This window comes from Sorex fumeus, unplaced genomic scaffold (assembly GCF_029834395.1).
Source record: "Sorex fumeus unplaced genomic scaffold, SorFum_2.1 ptg000013l, whole genome shotgun sequence".
Lineage (NCBI taxonomy): Eukaryota > Metazoa > Chordata > Mammalia > Eulipotyphla > Soricidae > Sorex > Sorex fumeus.
The window spans coordinates 22,921,872-22,937,462 of NW_026606070.1; the positions used below are offsets into that span (position 1 = coordinate 22,921,872).

At 33.3% G+C, this 15,591-nt stretch overlaps 1 protein-coding gene across 23 annotated transcripts in view; it reads right to left on the minus strand.

Moving 5' to 3' along the window:
* Positions 1-15,591, minus strand: part of ADGRL3 (adhesion G protein-coupled receptor L3) — an 882,914-nt gene that overhangs the window by 158,562 nt on the left and 708,761 nt on the right. For all 23 annotated transcript variants that reach the window (XM_056111479.1, XM_056111470.1, XM_056111466.1 and 20 more), the window contains 4 exons: positions 6,901-7,084; positions 5,973-6,095; positions 2,248-2,456; positions 1,379-1,555 (listed from right to left, as the gene is read on the minus strand). In XM_056111479.1, the coding sequence (XP_055967454.1) occupies positions 1,379-1,555; positions 2,248-2,456; positions 5,973-6,095; positions 6,901-7,084 (693 nt within the window). The remainder of the gene's footprint in view (positions 1-1,378; positions 1,556-2,247; positions 2,457-5,972; positions 6,096-6,900; positions 7,085-15,591) is intronic.

Here is a 15,591-nt window from a genome sequence, read left to right on the forward strand (position 1 = left end):
TTTTAATCATTATATATATATATCTGTGTGATAAGTGCAACAATTTAAGATCAAAATGGGACTAAGACAATTGCAAATGATCCTGATATAAGAACTCCATCATCATATGTGATATGTGACTAACTGATAAGGAAAACAAAGATTTTCATCTTTTTCTCTCTTGTCAACATTCAGTAATGGTCACAGACAGAATTCTGGTACCATGTACAGACACAGGCTGTTAGGCAATGAACTGAGTAAAAAAGGAGTACTTAGTTGTTGTTCAGGTGTGATCTTTTGTTTTTTTTTGAAATTTGAGAGGTTGTTTTTGCCTGAGTTGAAAAAACAGAAATCCAGTGGTAAGCTAACATACTCCAAATTTAAACCTACTACTTGTTAGTGTGTTTAATATGGATGAGGAAGCCAATCGCCAATTAATGATACTCAAACAAAATATAGTTTGTAAGCTTTGAAAGAGCAAAATTTGAACAATGCTAACACAGCTAAGGCAATTCTTCCCTTATGGTGCTAACTAAGCATTGGTTTGGTGTCCCTTTGGGGTGCCGTACAATAATAGATTCAGCTACATCAAACATTATCTTGGATGAGAGCCAGGGATATGGCTCAGTGGTAGTATGTATGCTTTGCACCTGTGAGAACTAGGTTCACTCCCTGAGAGTGAGAACGAGATTCATCCCTTGGTATTGAAATGTTAAAAACAAACAAAAAAGATGGAGAGTGAAAGAAACTTAGATGATATTATTTGCACAATGACAGCAGTTAAACTAAACACTGTCATAGCTTTTATTTTTCAGATGTGTTGTAATTAATAACTCCCTCTACATTTTATTGACCTAAGAGAAATAAGAAAATTCACAAGTACATAATTTCTTTTTAATAATCCACCAATACTTTATCATATTATTAACCATTTGAGATTTTTAGGACCTAAATATATGTAAAATCTAAAGCCTCATGGGGCTCAAAAGGGAGTGATGTTCGTCAAGGTAGCCATATTTCTGAATTTGAAAACTACCATTTAGATGATTTTTTTCTCTCAGAATAGCGTCTCTTTGATGGACAGAAACCATTAAAAGACGGTGGAATTTGCTATATCATACTTTTCGTACAAAACAAAAGTATATTTATTCTGTCATACAAAACAAAAGCAGAGGGTACCGGAGGGAAATTTTATAAGTGGAATTTACTTTATAAACAAAATTCTATTGATAACAGAACAGAGTTCTTTGAATTATTCAGGGGAAGAGTGGTCCTGAATAGAATTACTACGAAATCAGAAAAAATATCTGAAATGCCACTGGCACACAGAATTAGGAGATATACAGTTAGTTTACAAATTGCTTGCTAAGGTACTTTTATGTCAGGACATATACCTTACCTTCACCTCCACGTGTGCCATCAGAACTGCAAAATTGGTTAGGTGGTTACAAGAGCATGTAGTATGTGTCTTATTCGTTGTAAGCAGCCGGCAGCCTTGTGTTGACCAATAACCTGTCATTGTGCGCTTGGAATAGCTCCAAAATGAACAGTTAGGGTTGAAATTTTCCTCAGATTGCTACAAGGGGAAAAGAAAATCGATAGAGACAATAACTACTTTATGATCATACAAATTAGAAAGGCATTTTCTTTACATCTAAAACCATTTCATACTCTTCCTGTTTTTGTGGAGTTTCTGACTAGTGTTTTCATATAATACGGGCCTCATCAATTCTAATTGAACTTGAATGTATATGCTTTTTTTATCCCTCCTGATTAAAGGTGAGTTTGTTTTTTTAAAGGCATGATAGTATCAGTGTCTCAGATCATATCAATTAATTTACATTGCGAGGAAGTGAGTTCCTTATAGAATCAACTTCCTTCTAAAAATGCAGCTTATATACAAATTTTTGCTCACTAGTAATACAATCTTTGTGTGAACTCAAAAAATATATTGACATGCACTGGTATAATTACTTTTAATGTCATATGTGAGGCCATTTCCAGTTCCACTGAATATATTGTTGTTCTTCTTAATGATAGAAAAGCATTTATAAACTCATTTATAAATGCCTGGAACATAGGTATTTATATATCCAAAAACTATCCTCTATATAACAAATAAAATTTTTCTTTATATAACAAATTAAAAACTAATGTTTTATAGATATTTGTTAAATGTCATATAGCAGAGGAAATAAAAAATCAGTATACTTTATGTTCAAACTATAAACACTTTATATTGGACAACTTAGCATGCTGCATTCCTACCTTAATATGTTTAACAGTGAACACCACAGGATCAGCCAAATAAACCTTATTACTAAATTCTTTGTTTATTGCCGCTGTAATAACAGGAGAATTGACAATAACAGAATGATTGGTGGACATAGCCTCTGTTCCTAGTTTCATGCTGGCATTCTCCGTGGACAAATAAGGACCCAAGTTGTTATACAGGACAAAGGCCACTCTGATCTCCCCTAAAATAAATAAAAAATGTGAATTACAAGTTGAGAATAAATTCCAAGTTTGTACCTTCTCATTAAATTGCCTTGTTCTAATAAGAGAGTAATAAATATTGAAACTGTGTATGTGTACTTACAGTAGAAAGTAGTTTTCATAAGTTCTAAGTCATTCATAGGTAACTCAAACAACACAGAAACCACTACATAACAGAATTACAAATGAATCTCAATTTCTCTGTCATTCTTTCCGTTGTCCAAACAACTTAAGATTGTTCAGACATAAGCTGAGAACATCAAAATTTCTAGAAAAAGGAGGTGCAGTGGGTAGGGCATTTGCCTTGCACGTGGCTGACCAGGGTCCCCAGCATTCCACATGTTCACTGACATACAGACAAAAGTAATTTTTGAATGCAGAGCCAGGAGTAGCCCCTGAGCACTGCTGGATGTCGCCCTCAAACAAACAAAAAGAAAAATAAGTTCTAAAACAAGATACAAACAAAATGTTTTAGATGCCTTGGATAGGACACCCACATCCACAATCATAAAATAAAAAAAAAATAACACAAGTCTGAGCCTCAGAGGTGCTGTTGCAGAAATAAAGTCTTGGCTTGTGTCCGCAGTGACATCTCAGGGATGATTCTAGGTATACACACAGGCTCCTGCCAGTTTCCTCTGTATAGTGTTTTCTTGTTTGATTGTCTAGCTCTCTGATTCTGTGAGAAAACATCCCTTCAATAGTCAATGAAGATTTTATAATGATGACTACATAAAAGGAAAGGCATATCTTGGGGGGTGAAGAGGGGGTCACTGGAGTGCGCCATATCTAATGGTGCTCAGGTGTTATTTCTGGCTCTGTGTTCAGGGATCACTCCTGGCAGGCTCAGGACTGTGTGGGGTAACAGGGACAGAACCCAGGTCAGCCAAATGCAAGGCAAGTGCTACATACTGCACTATCTTTCAAGTCCAGGAAATAGGCATCCTTAAGCTTCCAAGGCACATCTGCCAACATAGTACTTAGCAAACTAAACACAACACAGTAAATTTTCATTTTTTTCTTTCTAGATTTAATTATATACATGATGATTTTGGGGATGTTAAACTTAGAAATGTCTCTAAGATACAAAGATCTGAAGATCTCTGTTTTCTTCCTGTATGCTTGCTCTAAAAAATTATAATCCTTCTTTATTTTGTTATAATTGACTGATAATTCATACTAATTTCTAACTGTGGGATGGTGTCCTGTTGTCAACCCACCTTGTATTAACAGTGTGTTTAGTCACATATAATTGCTAGTTTCCCCATTCTAAATTAATTCTTTAATGTGACTGAAGATGAACAACAGAATGCAATAATTCAGTAAATAAAACAAATGCTCAAAATAACATGATTGATAGAGACAGTAAAATGTTCATTAGCTTTGTATCTGAAACTTCACAAATCATTTGCTATATAACTTTGCTATCTGCAGGTGTCAGACAATGTGACTATATCCATGAACATGTCTGAAAATAATCCCAATCTTATGGAGTTTACTACTGAGGAGGAGATTGAGACAAAAGGCAGACAACTTAATATAGTAAAATAAATAATATTCTACAATAGTGAGGATAAATACTGATGAACCACTGATATAAACTGGTCAATGGCATAAATGTAATTCAAAGAGAATGGTCTAATTTCAGTGAGTATTACCCTTCCATAAAAGGCTAATATTTTGCAGAATGATGAGTGAAGAATAGAGAAATTTCCACGTTTGAGAAAATATTTCCACCTTAGAGAAATAATGAAATTGACTTCAGGAAAGAAAGAAAATGTAAATTTTTGATACAGGAACGCAATCAAGATGAAGAAAGGAAATGTTTGTGTACTGTAGCTGGGTATGAAAATTGGCATAGTAACTATAGAAAACACAATGGAATAATTAAATCTTACATAACTGAATCACATGCAATCATCACAATTGATTCAGCAATTGTATTTTTGGATATTTATTGAAAGTATATGGAAAAATTGTCATTGTCATTTTGAATTGCAATAGTTGATAGGTGAAAGAAATTATATGTTCATAAATGAATTCACATGAAAGGGAATTTTATCGATCCACTGAAAAGCAGGGCATTTTGCCAATAGTGAAAACATGCAAGAATCCTATGTGCATTGTGCTATGTGTCATAAACAAGAGGAAGTATGATTTTGTTTCTATGCGTGATTTAAAAAGAAAAAAGCATGAAGGCCAAAACCCAGGGGCTGGATTGATAACAAAGAAGGTAAAATAAATCCAGCCCCACAGCCCCTGAGTCTCACAAAATGAGATCTTTGGATTAAACCCTGAGCACCAGGAGGTGTGGTCCTAAAACTGAAACAACAACAAAACCCCAACCCCCAAACAAAATAAGACACATAATGTTTTGTTGGTGGCAGAGGTAGGGGTAAAGGGTTATGTGTGGAAGTGAGCCGTTGTTCTCCCATTGTTCATCGATTTGCTCGTGCGGGCCCAGTAACGTCTTCATTGTGAGACTTCTTGGTACTGTGTTTGGCATACTGAATACTCTCGGTAGTTTGCCAGGCTCTCTGGGAGAGGCGGAGGAATCGAACCCAGCTCGGCTGGCATGGCTGCGCACAAGGCAAACACCCTACCGCTGTGCTATCAAAGTGAGCCACAAGTATAGTAATTTGTAAGAAACCTAGAAGACATGCACTAATGAAGAACTGTGTCTGATGAAAGTGCACATGATATTTTTTTCTACTACTATTTAATAGATTCTCGAGTTCTTCATTTTTACAATGATTTGCCCTGCACTATGAAACATTGGAAAAACTAATATATCTAATATCTAAAAATATGTGCAGTCTGAAATATACATACTCTTCTAGATTATTTGTTTTCCATTTTATGTGATTAATTTGTAACACTAATTTATCAGTTTTATTTCCCAATGAAGCTGCTTATATTTAAAAATTGCACATGCTTTGAAAAATAAAGACATAGAAATCAATCTTGAAATGAAATAAAAAAATAAACATTGAAATTACAAATTAAAATTTTTACTAAAATATTAGAGATGAATTTTAGAAGAAATACAGAAGCTTCTGGGTTTTAGAGTTCATTGATTCTGGTCATACTCATGGCACTGACATTTTCTGCAACTAAAAAGTAATGAAAATTTTTCAAATTAAATTCAAAATTGTGTGAGACAAATACCACTGCAATATTATTGGCATAGAAAGAGGAGGAAGAGAAGGAAATAAATTAGTGAACAAAACTAGAGTTATTGAGATGTGACTATAAATTTCATGTCAAGAAGTAACTGACAAATCATTTCTACACAATTTAAAACTCTAGGTGACAGAGAGATAGTACAGGGATGAATGCAGATTCCTTGCAAAGAATAAACCTTGTTCAATTCCCAGTACCACATATCATAGACACAAGAGTCCACCAGAAGTGACCCTCAAGCACAAAGTCATAAGTAGCAACGAGAGTGGCCAGTTGTGGCTCAAAAACCCGACTAAAAATGAACTCTAACTTACCATTTCGGCCATTTTGTTTTAAAGTATTTGCAGAAAGTTGAATGGTACTTCCATGAATCATATTTTCTGGAAATTTTAGGTCTTCTAAGTTTCCCTCTGTGCTCAACCTTGCAACTTCCAATTCTGTTAACAGCAGAGAAATATTACTCATTGAGAAAAGTTCTAAAACTAAGATAATTTTATACATTACCACAATTGTTCTGAAAGCAAAATACTGGAATTAATGTTTGTGTGTCATGTTTTACTTTAGTTCAATAATTTATTTAGAGGTTGTATTATTTTAGCATTTTTCCTTTATAAGACAGAACAAATTAAAGCTGTTGAAATAAAATAAAAATTTAAATGTGCAGTATTGGTCTTCTATATTTTACATAGAATTATATTGTATATAGAATTACATATTAATGTTCAAATTTTTATCCTTCATCATAACTTCAAATTTGTTTTCAAATTATCACCTTTATCTTATAAATTTAGTAAATTACTTTTATGTTCTAGAGACTATAAAAATCTGTGGACTTTCATACAGACTAATAAAGCCCAATAAGTCTAAGACAGCCTTACCAAATCTTAAATAAAACTGTCAAATACATTCTTTTACACAATTAAAATAGTTTTACATTCTTTATGATCTGATAATACAATTATCAAATTCCTTTATCAACTGCACTTAACTAATTTTCTTATACATGTAACTCAAATACCCATGTGCTCTGTATTAGGAGGATGAAGATTTTTACTGTACAACCTAAACATGTAAGTACATACATAAACACTAAACAAAAATGTGGAACTCAGTGATTTCAGGCTAATATATCCAATATTAGAATAGCTAAGGAAGGATGATATACAAGATTTTTGAGAAGTTTTTAAAGCAATGACAGGTGATACTCTCTTAGCACCACCTTCTCTAACAAAGGCCACTTACGGATATTGTCCGTGTTCTCTCTGACAATGTCAGTCTTCAAAAGGTTATCGGCCAGCACAAAAGCACTTTCCTCCACAGTGTCAAGCAACATGGTGGCTGCCCGTAGCTGATCACTTGTGGTCAGGTCTCTCCATGCATTCAAGGCCTGTGGCTGAAGGAGGTTGTTAACTGTCTCAACCATTGCCTATGAGAAGGTGAACAGAATGACAGAGGTCTCCAGTGAATCCACAGAGCTGTCAAAAATCCAGGTGTACATGTTGCCCAGCAAGCAAGGATCAACAGTGTGCATGAGGTCAGTATTGTCCCCAGCTTCCCCTGTGACATGTAGCAGCGAAAGCATTCATTATTTTACTCAGTGTGACTCTAGCAGAGACATTGCAAGGCAAGAGAAAAAACCTGCTTTTGTTTTGGAGGACAACAAAGAGAGCTATAGGCTTGCTTCCTAGAACCAATAACAAAGACTTCAGTAAGACTATAATCACGTAATTAAATTATTTGTCTGGGGAATTGTTGACAAGTCATTTAAACCAATACTTTTATTATGCATACCGAAACAAAACAAACCCACAATACTTCCCTTGCCCCCTACATGTCATCATAAAACCAGATGCTGAGATTACAAGGATGACTATAGACAAGACAGTACAAGAATGTGGTGCTGAGAGGTTGAAGACTCCCTGGGCAAACCAATTTTTTCTTAGTTAGCTAGTAAAACATCAGAATGGGAAAAATATCAAAACATACATACTCCCAGGGGCTTTGGATATGTTATGTGTGGAGGGAAACCTTCTTCCTGCTGTTTATTATTAGGAAGTAGAATAAATAGTTGGACCTTGCAACTTATAGCCCTCAGGTGTTTTTCCTTTAAAAAAATCAGCAGTAGGTACAAACTCACATAGAGATAAAGCACCACATTTGTCATTGCTTCATCCAAAAGAATCATCTCTCTAGTAACAATTTATATATTTCCTGTGGTTTGCTTTATGCTCTAGGTTACAAAGAAAAAAATACTTCTCCCACTAAGGTCTTACAAAGGTTTCATTCAAATATAGAGAATTGCAAAATAGAAAATACAGCACCTGTGGTTTGAGTATGATCATTCCTGAACCTATTGATTATGAAATAGGCCTTTAATGCAGAAATAAAATTGAATGAACAGACAACACTAGTGCATTCTAAGCAGTACCTAGGTGTTTTAAAACCAAACTCACATTATTGACACATTGGCAGAGGTATTCGGAAGAAAGGAGTGTTTTCTTCTGGCTGGTGTTTTCATAGTAACCAAGTTAACAACTGTTAAAAATTCAGCTTCATAATGAAACACCTTCACTGCCAATTAACACCAGCTTCAAAACCTAATTTTCCTTTTGATAAAAGTTGTTTTACTTGATATTTTTCCCAGCTATTCCAAATTCTGGCCCAAATTCAGTATCAATGAACCTTTATATAAAATAGTCCTAGTTGAAACTTGAGTATTTTGCACCATTAAAAAAAATAGTCCCATGAGGGTAATGTCTGAGTACTTTCACACATAGTGTGCTTAGTTCTATTTGTTTTGAGTTTAAAGCATGGCCTAGAAGCTGAACAAAAGCATTTCCGAATCACCACAAAATGCTTTGCTTTTCAGGAAGTTCTTTATAGGGGTAATGCCAACAGGATATGCCAAAAAGAAGGTGCCAGCATGGAAAGAAAAAAAAAGTTTAGGTATTTTCTGAAGCCAGAGAATAGGATCTCTTGGAGAAAAAAGAAGTATGGGAGTATTTATTTCTGAGAATGGATTATCATCTGAATTCATTGGAAAGGCTCTGAAAATCTCAAATGCAAAAATACCATGCTTATTCAAGAAGCAGTATTATTTAGCAATCTCACATTGATTATTTAAACCAATGGTAGAGAAAATATGTTGGGATAATACCAATACTTCTGACCTGTTCTTCATTGTTTTTAATTTTTAAAATTAAAAGAAAAAAAAAACAAGAAGAAAATACATAAGGTAAATTTTGGCATTGTTCTAAATAGGGTCTATTCTAACTGATTTAACAGACTAATCTAGCTAAACTATTGTCACTTGAAAGCAAATAAATTAAATAGCCACCTTTTAAATTTACCTTAGGTTGGCAAATAAACCAGTAAGATGCAATATTTTTCATAATCATAAAGCATGAATGGATTCTTAATAAGACTTTCCCATATAAGTCATATACCTTAAAACTATATTATAAAATTATAAATAATTTTTCATTTTAATAACTAAATGTGACTAAAACAAAATGTGACTCTAAAACTTGGATTGGTTTTGACCAAAGTCTAACATTCATTTATTTTTCTTAACAAAATAAAAACACCCATTCATGATCATCCAATTATAACTGCAAATGGCATGTTAACACAATGAGAACCAGAATTCTGTAAGGTTAAAGGTATAGTGTTGAATATGGTTACATATCTGCTGAGTTTGTTGTGGACTCCAATTAACCAGCCATGTGGTACATGCAATTACTCGATATCTCTGTATATATGCTGTCATTTGAAGAGAGTAAGATAGCTATATCATAAATCCCCAGCTCATTATTTCTAAGGGTACAATCTCAGCTTTAAAAACTTATTTCCTACACATGGGGGACTCACACATAGGGAGGCTCTCAAGGTCACTTCAGTGTCTACAATAGGACCAGGGATTGATGTATATAGTGGATGGACCTAGGGTGAAGAGCAAGCTTTTCCTTTGTCCAAAAGGATTTTAAACCACTAAACCATCCACACAGCCCTTGAACACAGGGACCCCAAATAGCAAACTAGCTGGGAAGAGTCTCGGTGGTACAGCGTTTGAACTCCTGACTTTGTGCTTGCCAGGCTGATAATTTAAGCTACTCAGCCTCTTTTAAGTTCCATCAATCCTTTTTTTCTACTTTTCTATTGAGGGGTCAGTTATCCACCTCGGGGCTCTGCAAGTGCACGAAGAAGATGTTACTGGGGCCTGCTCGAGGCAATCGATGACCAACAGGATGACAGTGATACAGTTATTCATATCGTTTTTGTGAATTCAACATCTCTTTAAATATTGTACCACTATAGCACTGTCCTCCCGTTGTTCATGGATTTGCTTGAGTGGGCACCAGTAATGTCTCCATTGTGAGACTTGTTACTGTTTTTGGCATATTGAATATGCCACGGGGAGCTAGCAAGGCTCTGCCACGTGGGTGGGATACACTTGGTAGCTTGCCGGGCTCTCTGAGAGTGATGGAGGAATCGAACCTGGGTTGACTGCATGCAAGGCAAATGCCCTACTGGTTGTGCTATCGCTCCAGCCCCTTTTTAAATACAGGTGATTTTATTTTATTTAGTTGCAAAGATATGTACTTAACTATACTTAAAAGAAACTTTGGACAAGAAATGTGCAATAAATACAATTAAATTGAAATACTAGAACATTGTTTTAATACCTAATATGTCTCATTGATTTTATTTTATGCTTTAAATATTTTTTGCGATATATTTTATCTAGTAAATTTTGATGGAAATAAGATCTAGTCCTGAATTTATCTTAAAAAACTTTTTCACCAAGATGCCTTAATCTAAGAGGAAAAAAAAGTCACCTAATGATAGTGACATGCAAAGAATAAAATCACCTAAAACTTTTAGAAGTAAATTTAAATAACAATGTCTTTGCTAGACAATAACTGTAATCACTTCATTATCTTTGCTAAAGTATTAAAAATTGAATAGGAGAAGGACATTGGAAATTGTCATTCTAATTCTGCCACTAAATTCCAGTGTATTCTGAACAACTTTCTACTTGCTAACCAAACAGATATTGTGATTTCTACAAGAAAATAAGTCTTTTCCTGTTTCAATTTGAGACAAGTAGGAGTATTCATTAATTTACATTATTCTTAGACAAGGCACTAAGTAACTTTTGATAATTTTTGAAAATCAAGTATAGATTAGAGAGTGTGAAAAGTCACTCAGATTCACATTAGGGTCATAATATAGCATATCTTTTGGGCCTGATAATTTTACTATTATTGAAAATCATAACATTAAATGTGGATCTTATATAAGTTCATTTAATTAATTTACTCATAGCAAAACAACTGTGAGATGTTTGCTAAATGGACTTTATATATACAATTAGTTTTTATCTCAAAAGAAGGATTTACTTATCTGTTCTTTAACTATTGTGAATAACTTTGGGCTCAGAATGTTCTATACTCTGCAATAAGACCATGTATCTTTTATTTCAAGTGAATGAGTTTGCAAAATACCTTAAAATTCCTAAATAAGAATAAACAAAAGGATCAATCATGAGAAACATTAGTAGCATTTTTTTAAATCCAGGTGTGTAAACCTAAAACTACAAAGTAAGCAGAATAATCTAGAAAATTTAGTAACATCTATTTTCTTATTGTAACCTACTATAAGAGCAACATAGATAAAATGAATACTTTGTGAAATTATGCATAAATTTACCACCACTGCATTTTTCTGAAGACAACTTTTTAATCATGAGGTCAATTAGGTCTCAATTGAAAGATCAATTCTTCAAAAAGCTCTTCTTTTATCAGTACAGTTAGGAAGAATCCCCAATCCTTAAATCCATTACCTTTTTTGGTTTTCTTTTGCATTACATGCCATTAAGTAAAGTATCTCATGAGTGTTTTTTCCCTACACAACTATTTTGTATCTCTCATTAAAGGAAAGTAAATACTATGAGAGAGTTACAACTCTGCCTTATTAACAAATGCCAAAAAAAATTACTGTACATTATATATATTAAATACTTCTTTACAAAATATCTGGCCATTCATTGAAAAAGTCATACTTCAGTGAATACTCTCCATTTGTTTACCAACAGATAATGATTTTGCAGCTAATATCTAAATACTAATTTAAAAAATCTATCATATGACCCAATGTTATCTGAATCATTATAAATTCAGAGATTTAGTTTGACAGCGGAAACCTCTTAGCATTTGTTCACCTTTGACAAAATTGTTCATATTTCTGTCTGTTTTTACACAAGAATATGATGTTCTCAGGAAAGAGATCATCCTCTTTTGTCTTCCTCCAAGATAAATTTTAGTGTCTTGAATCATTTTGGGTACTCAATATTAGTCATCCGCAAAGTGAACTTATTCCTACTATAAAAATAATTTAAAAACTTCATCTCCAAAAGAAGAATGAAAAAAAAAAGTCTTTTCTAATTCCCTAACTTCTTGCCATGAATTCGAAAAAGTCTTCTGAGAGATAAAACACCAGCAACCAACATGGTTTGGAAACAAGGTAAGATGAATTAGAGATAATTAAGACAGTTCAGAAGAAGAAAAATAAGATCACACATTATTTCAGGTCACTATGAGTAATGATAATATATTCAACTAGAAAAAAAACTTTTCAGAATAATTTAAGTGTAACAAGCTCACTTTCAATGTAATCAAAAGGGTGGAAGAAAATATGTACGATATGCAAATAACGAGCGAAGTTACCTCTGGATGGTTAGGATAAAAAGGAAAATCTGGGTGTGCCCTCAATTAGCCTATACCCGTATGCAGAAGGTAAAAGAGCTAAAAAGTCACAGTATATGGGGAAAAGATAATGAATTCTTGCTGAGGAAGATTGAGAAAAGATTCCATATGGTGCCTGATTTTAATTAGACAATAAATGATGAACAAACATCCCTTGACAATGATGAGGGCATTCAATCCAGTGAACATAAAAAGTAAATTGCTTAAAGAATGCTGCTTTGGGTTGGTGAGATATTACAGTGGACAGGATGCTTGGCCTTGAAAACTGCCTAGGTTTTGACCCCCTGTATCCCATTTGGTTCTCTGAGGCCCACTTTGAGAGATCCTTGAGCACAAGGCCAGGAAAAAGCTCTGAACAATGCTGGGTGTAGCCCCCAAACAAAACAAACAAAAAGAGAATACACCTTCCTGGGACTGCTTCTTTGTCATGTCCTAGAATCATAATTCCTTTTCTCAAATGCTTTCCTGATTATATTATGTTTTTTCATATCAATAGGCATGTGGTAAAGAGGAATAAAAGAAGATTGTGTTAGAATAAATGCATATGGCAGGTCTTCAGAAATTTTTGGTATGTTAAAAGTTGGGATTTAATTATGTCAACAAGGTACAGGTATTGATATTTTTGGTGCCAGACTATGCAGTGCTTGGGGAACCATGAAGAACCAGAAACAAACCCTGGGCTTCTGCATGCAAAACCAAAGTTTCCGTCCTTTGATCCATCTATCTGGCCAATCATTCAGTATTTTTTAGCAAAAACTTTCATGTTCATACTCAATTTTTAAAAATCTCCTCTGAAAAAAACATTAAAAAACAAGTAAAAGTAAAATTATTAGGAGGAATGGTGAGATGGTACAGCAGGTAATGCATTTGCTTTGAATTATACCAAGCTGAACATGATCCCTGGAATGCAGAGCCACATGAGCCCACCAGAAACGCTGCCTTACTGAAAAACCAGGTGTGGCCCCCAAACTCTCCCAAACAGGGGCAGGAGCAAGATTACAGTGGGAAGAGCACTGATTCTGCATGTCGTAGACTTGGGTCTGATGCTCAGTAGCAAACATGGTACCCTGACCCTGTCAGGTGTGATACAGCACCAGGAGAAGCCCTGATGAGCACAGCCAAGTGTTCCAGAACAAAACAAAGCAAAAAACTGTTCCAAGAAAAATGTCAGAATGGGGAATTAATTCTATATTAAATCCATACATTATTTTTACAAAGTCATTATAAAAATTAAATTAAAAATACATAAATTATCATCAGGAATAAATACCATTAGAAAGTTAAGAGTAACCATTTCAAATTAGTAGCTATTTTAAGATTAATAAATTGTTACATGCTTTTGAAATATACAAATTTTACCAGTTTGACTAGTTTTTTTGTGGACATCATACAAAATAAATGTGTATACAGTAGATTGTACAACTTTAGCTTTTGATGTGTTCTCCTGACTGAAACATTTCTATATTATATACCATTATATTTAATTATTATTATTATTAACGTTCTCTATATTAACATTCCATATAACTGCAATAATTATAGCAAATGTCTTATGCTTAAATATTAGTTATACATTGATCTAAGAATTGTTGTGAACATATTTATAATTATATAACATATTTATAATTATAATTTATAGGAATTTATAATTTACAAAAAAAGATTTCTTTCATTCCTCATTTTTTATTTTTTGATCACAAATAAAAGCATGTCAGTCACCAGTTTTAAATACAATAATATAAAAGTTATAAATCATACTGAATAGAGCACATTGTTCTCCATTCTATGTTTAGATATTGACTGAAATCAAAATTTTAAAGGTCAAATGTTAGAAGAGTTTTCAAAACAGTTTGCACTGTTTGCGGGTTTTTTATTAGAAGTCAAGTTGAGTCTCTGATATTTACACATCTGATCAATAAACTTAAGGTTTGTTTTATAATAACTATCATTTGATATTATTAAACATATAAATTGCTCCTCTCTGACCTCCCTTTTATATTGCAGAAAAGTTCTGACATTTTCAAATCTTAATTAAAATTAGATTGTATAAAATATTTGACCTTTATATAGTATGTTTTAAAAACAGAAAAGATGAGACTAAAATTTCAGTGAAAAGAATTGAAAGACTTCTTCAAAATACAATTTGTTTTTAAAATTATTTATGAAAAACATTCAACTTACTATAATTGTTTAGATTGAATTTGTTTGGAGTTAAATGATGGGACACTGTCATATAGATGTATAATATGCTACAGGAATTAAATGCAACTACAAACATGATTCAAACTTCCTGCTAAAACAACATTCATTCAACAAATATTAGCTAAGTACCTTCAATCTGAATGCTGCAGGAAAGATAAATGCTCTACCTAACCTCAAAGGGATGACAATATTGTGAGGTAAGACAATTAAATAAGTAATTAAAATACAACCAGATAAGCATTATAATACACAGGATTCAAGATCTACACTGAAAGCTATGTTTTGTAGAATTCAAGCTACAGTTTAATATTGACAGCGAGGCAAGGAGTATAGTATGTGCTTATGTGCTTATAGATAGATTTAAAAGGAACTAAGAAGTTTGAGGGAAATTAATATATGTATATATTTTACATACATGTATATGTGCATATATATTTATACACTCACTTTTGTCACTAATAGTTCAAAGGAATCACTCTAAAGTTTAGTGATTACAGGCTTATTTTCACAGTCTTGTAAATCATGTTAAGATATTTGAAATTCTTTTCAAAGATAGTAAGGAGTCAGTAGAGTTTAAGAAGTAAAAAAGTAACATAAATTACAATGGTTAATATCAACTTAATGCGTTCCAGAGTCTAATCTCAATGCCTTATCACATCTACTTCTTTAATTTCACAATAACAAACTGAGGTTGAAACAATTATTATCCTTATCTTGCAGTGAGAGAATTGATAGTCTTCTGAAGAATTTAAGTGAATTGTTCAGGGCCAATTAGCTAACATAGGGCAAAAAACAGAGTTCAAATTCAGTCATTCTGGCTCTTAGGTGGTGAAAGGCTAAGATTTCTAAGATACTTAGATAAATTTTTGATTAAGAGTTAGTTGTTCACCAGGAAATCAAAGAGGAAATCAAAAGATTCCTAGAAACAAATGAAAATGAGAACACGAGTTACCAAAACTTACGG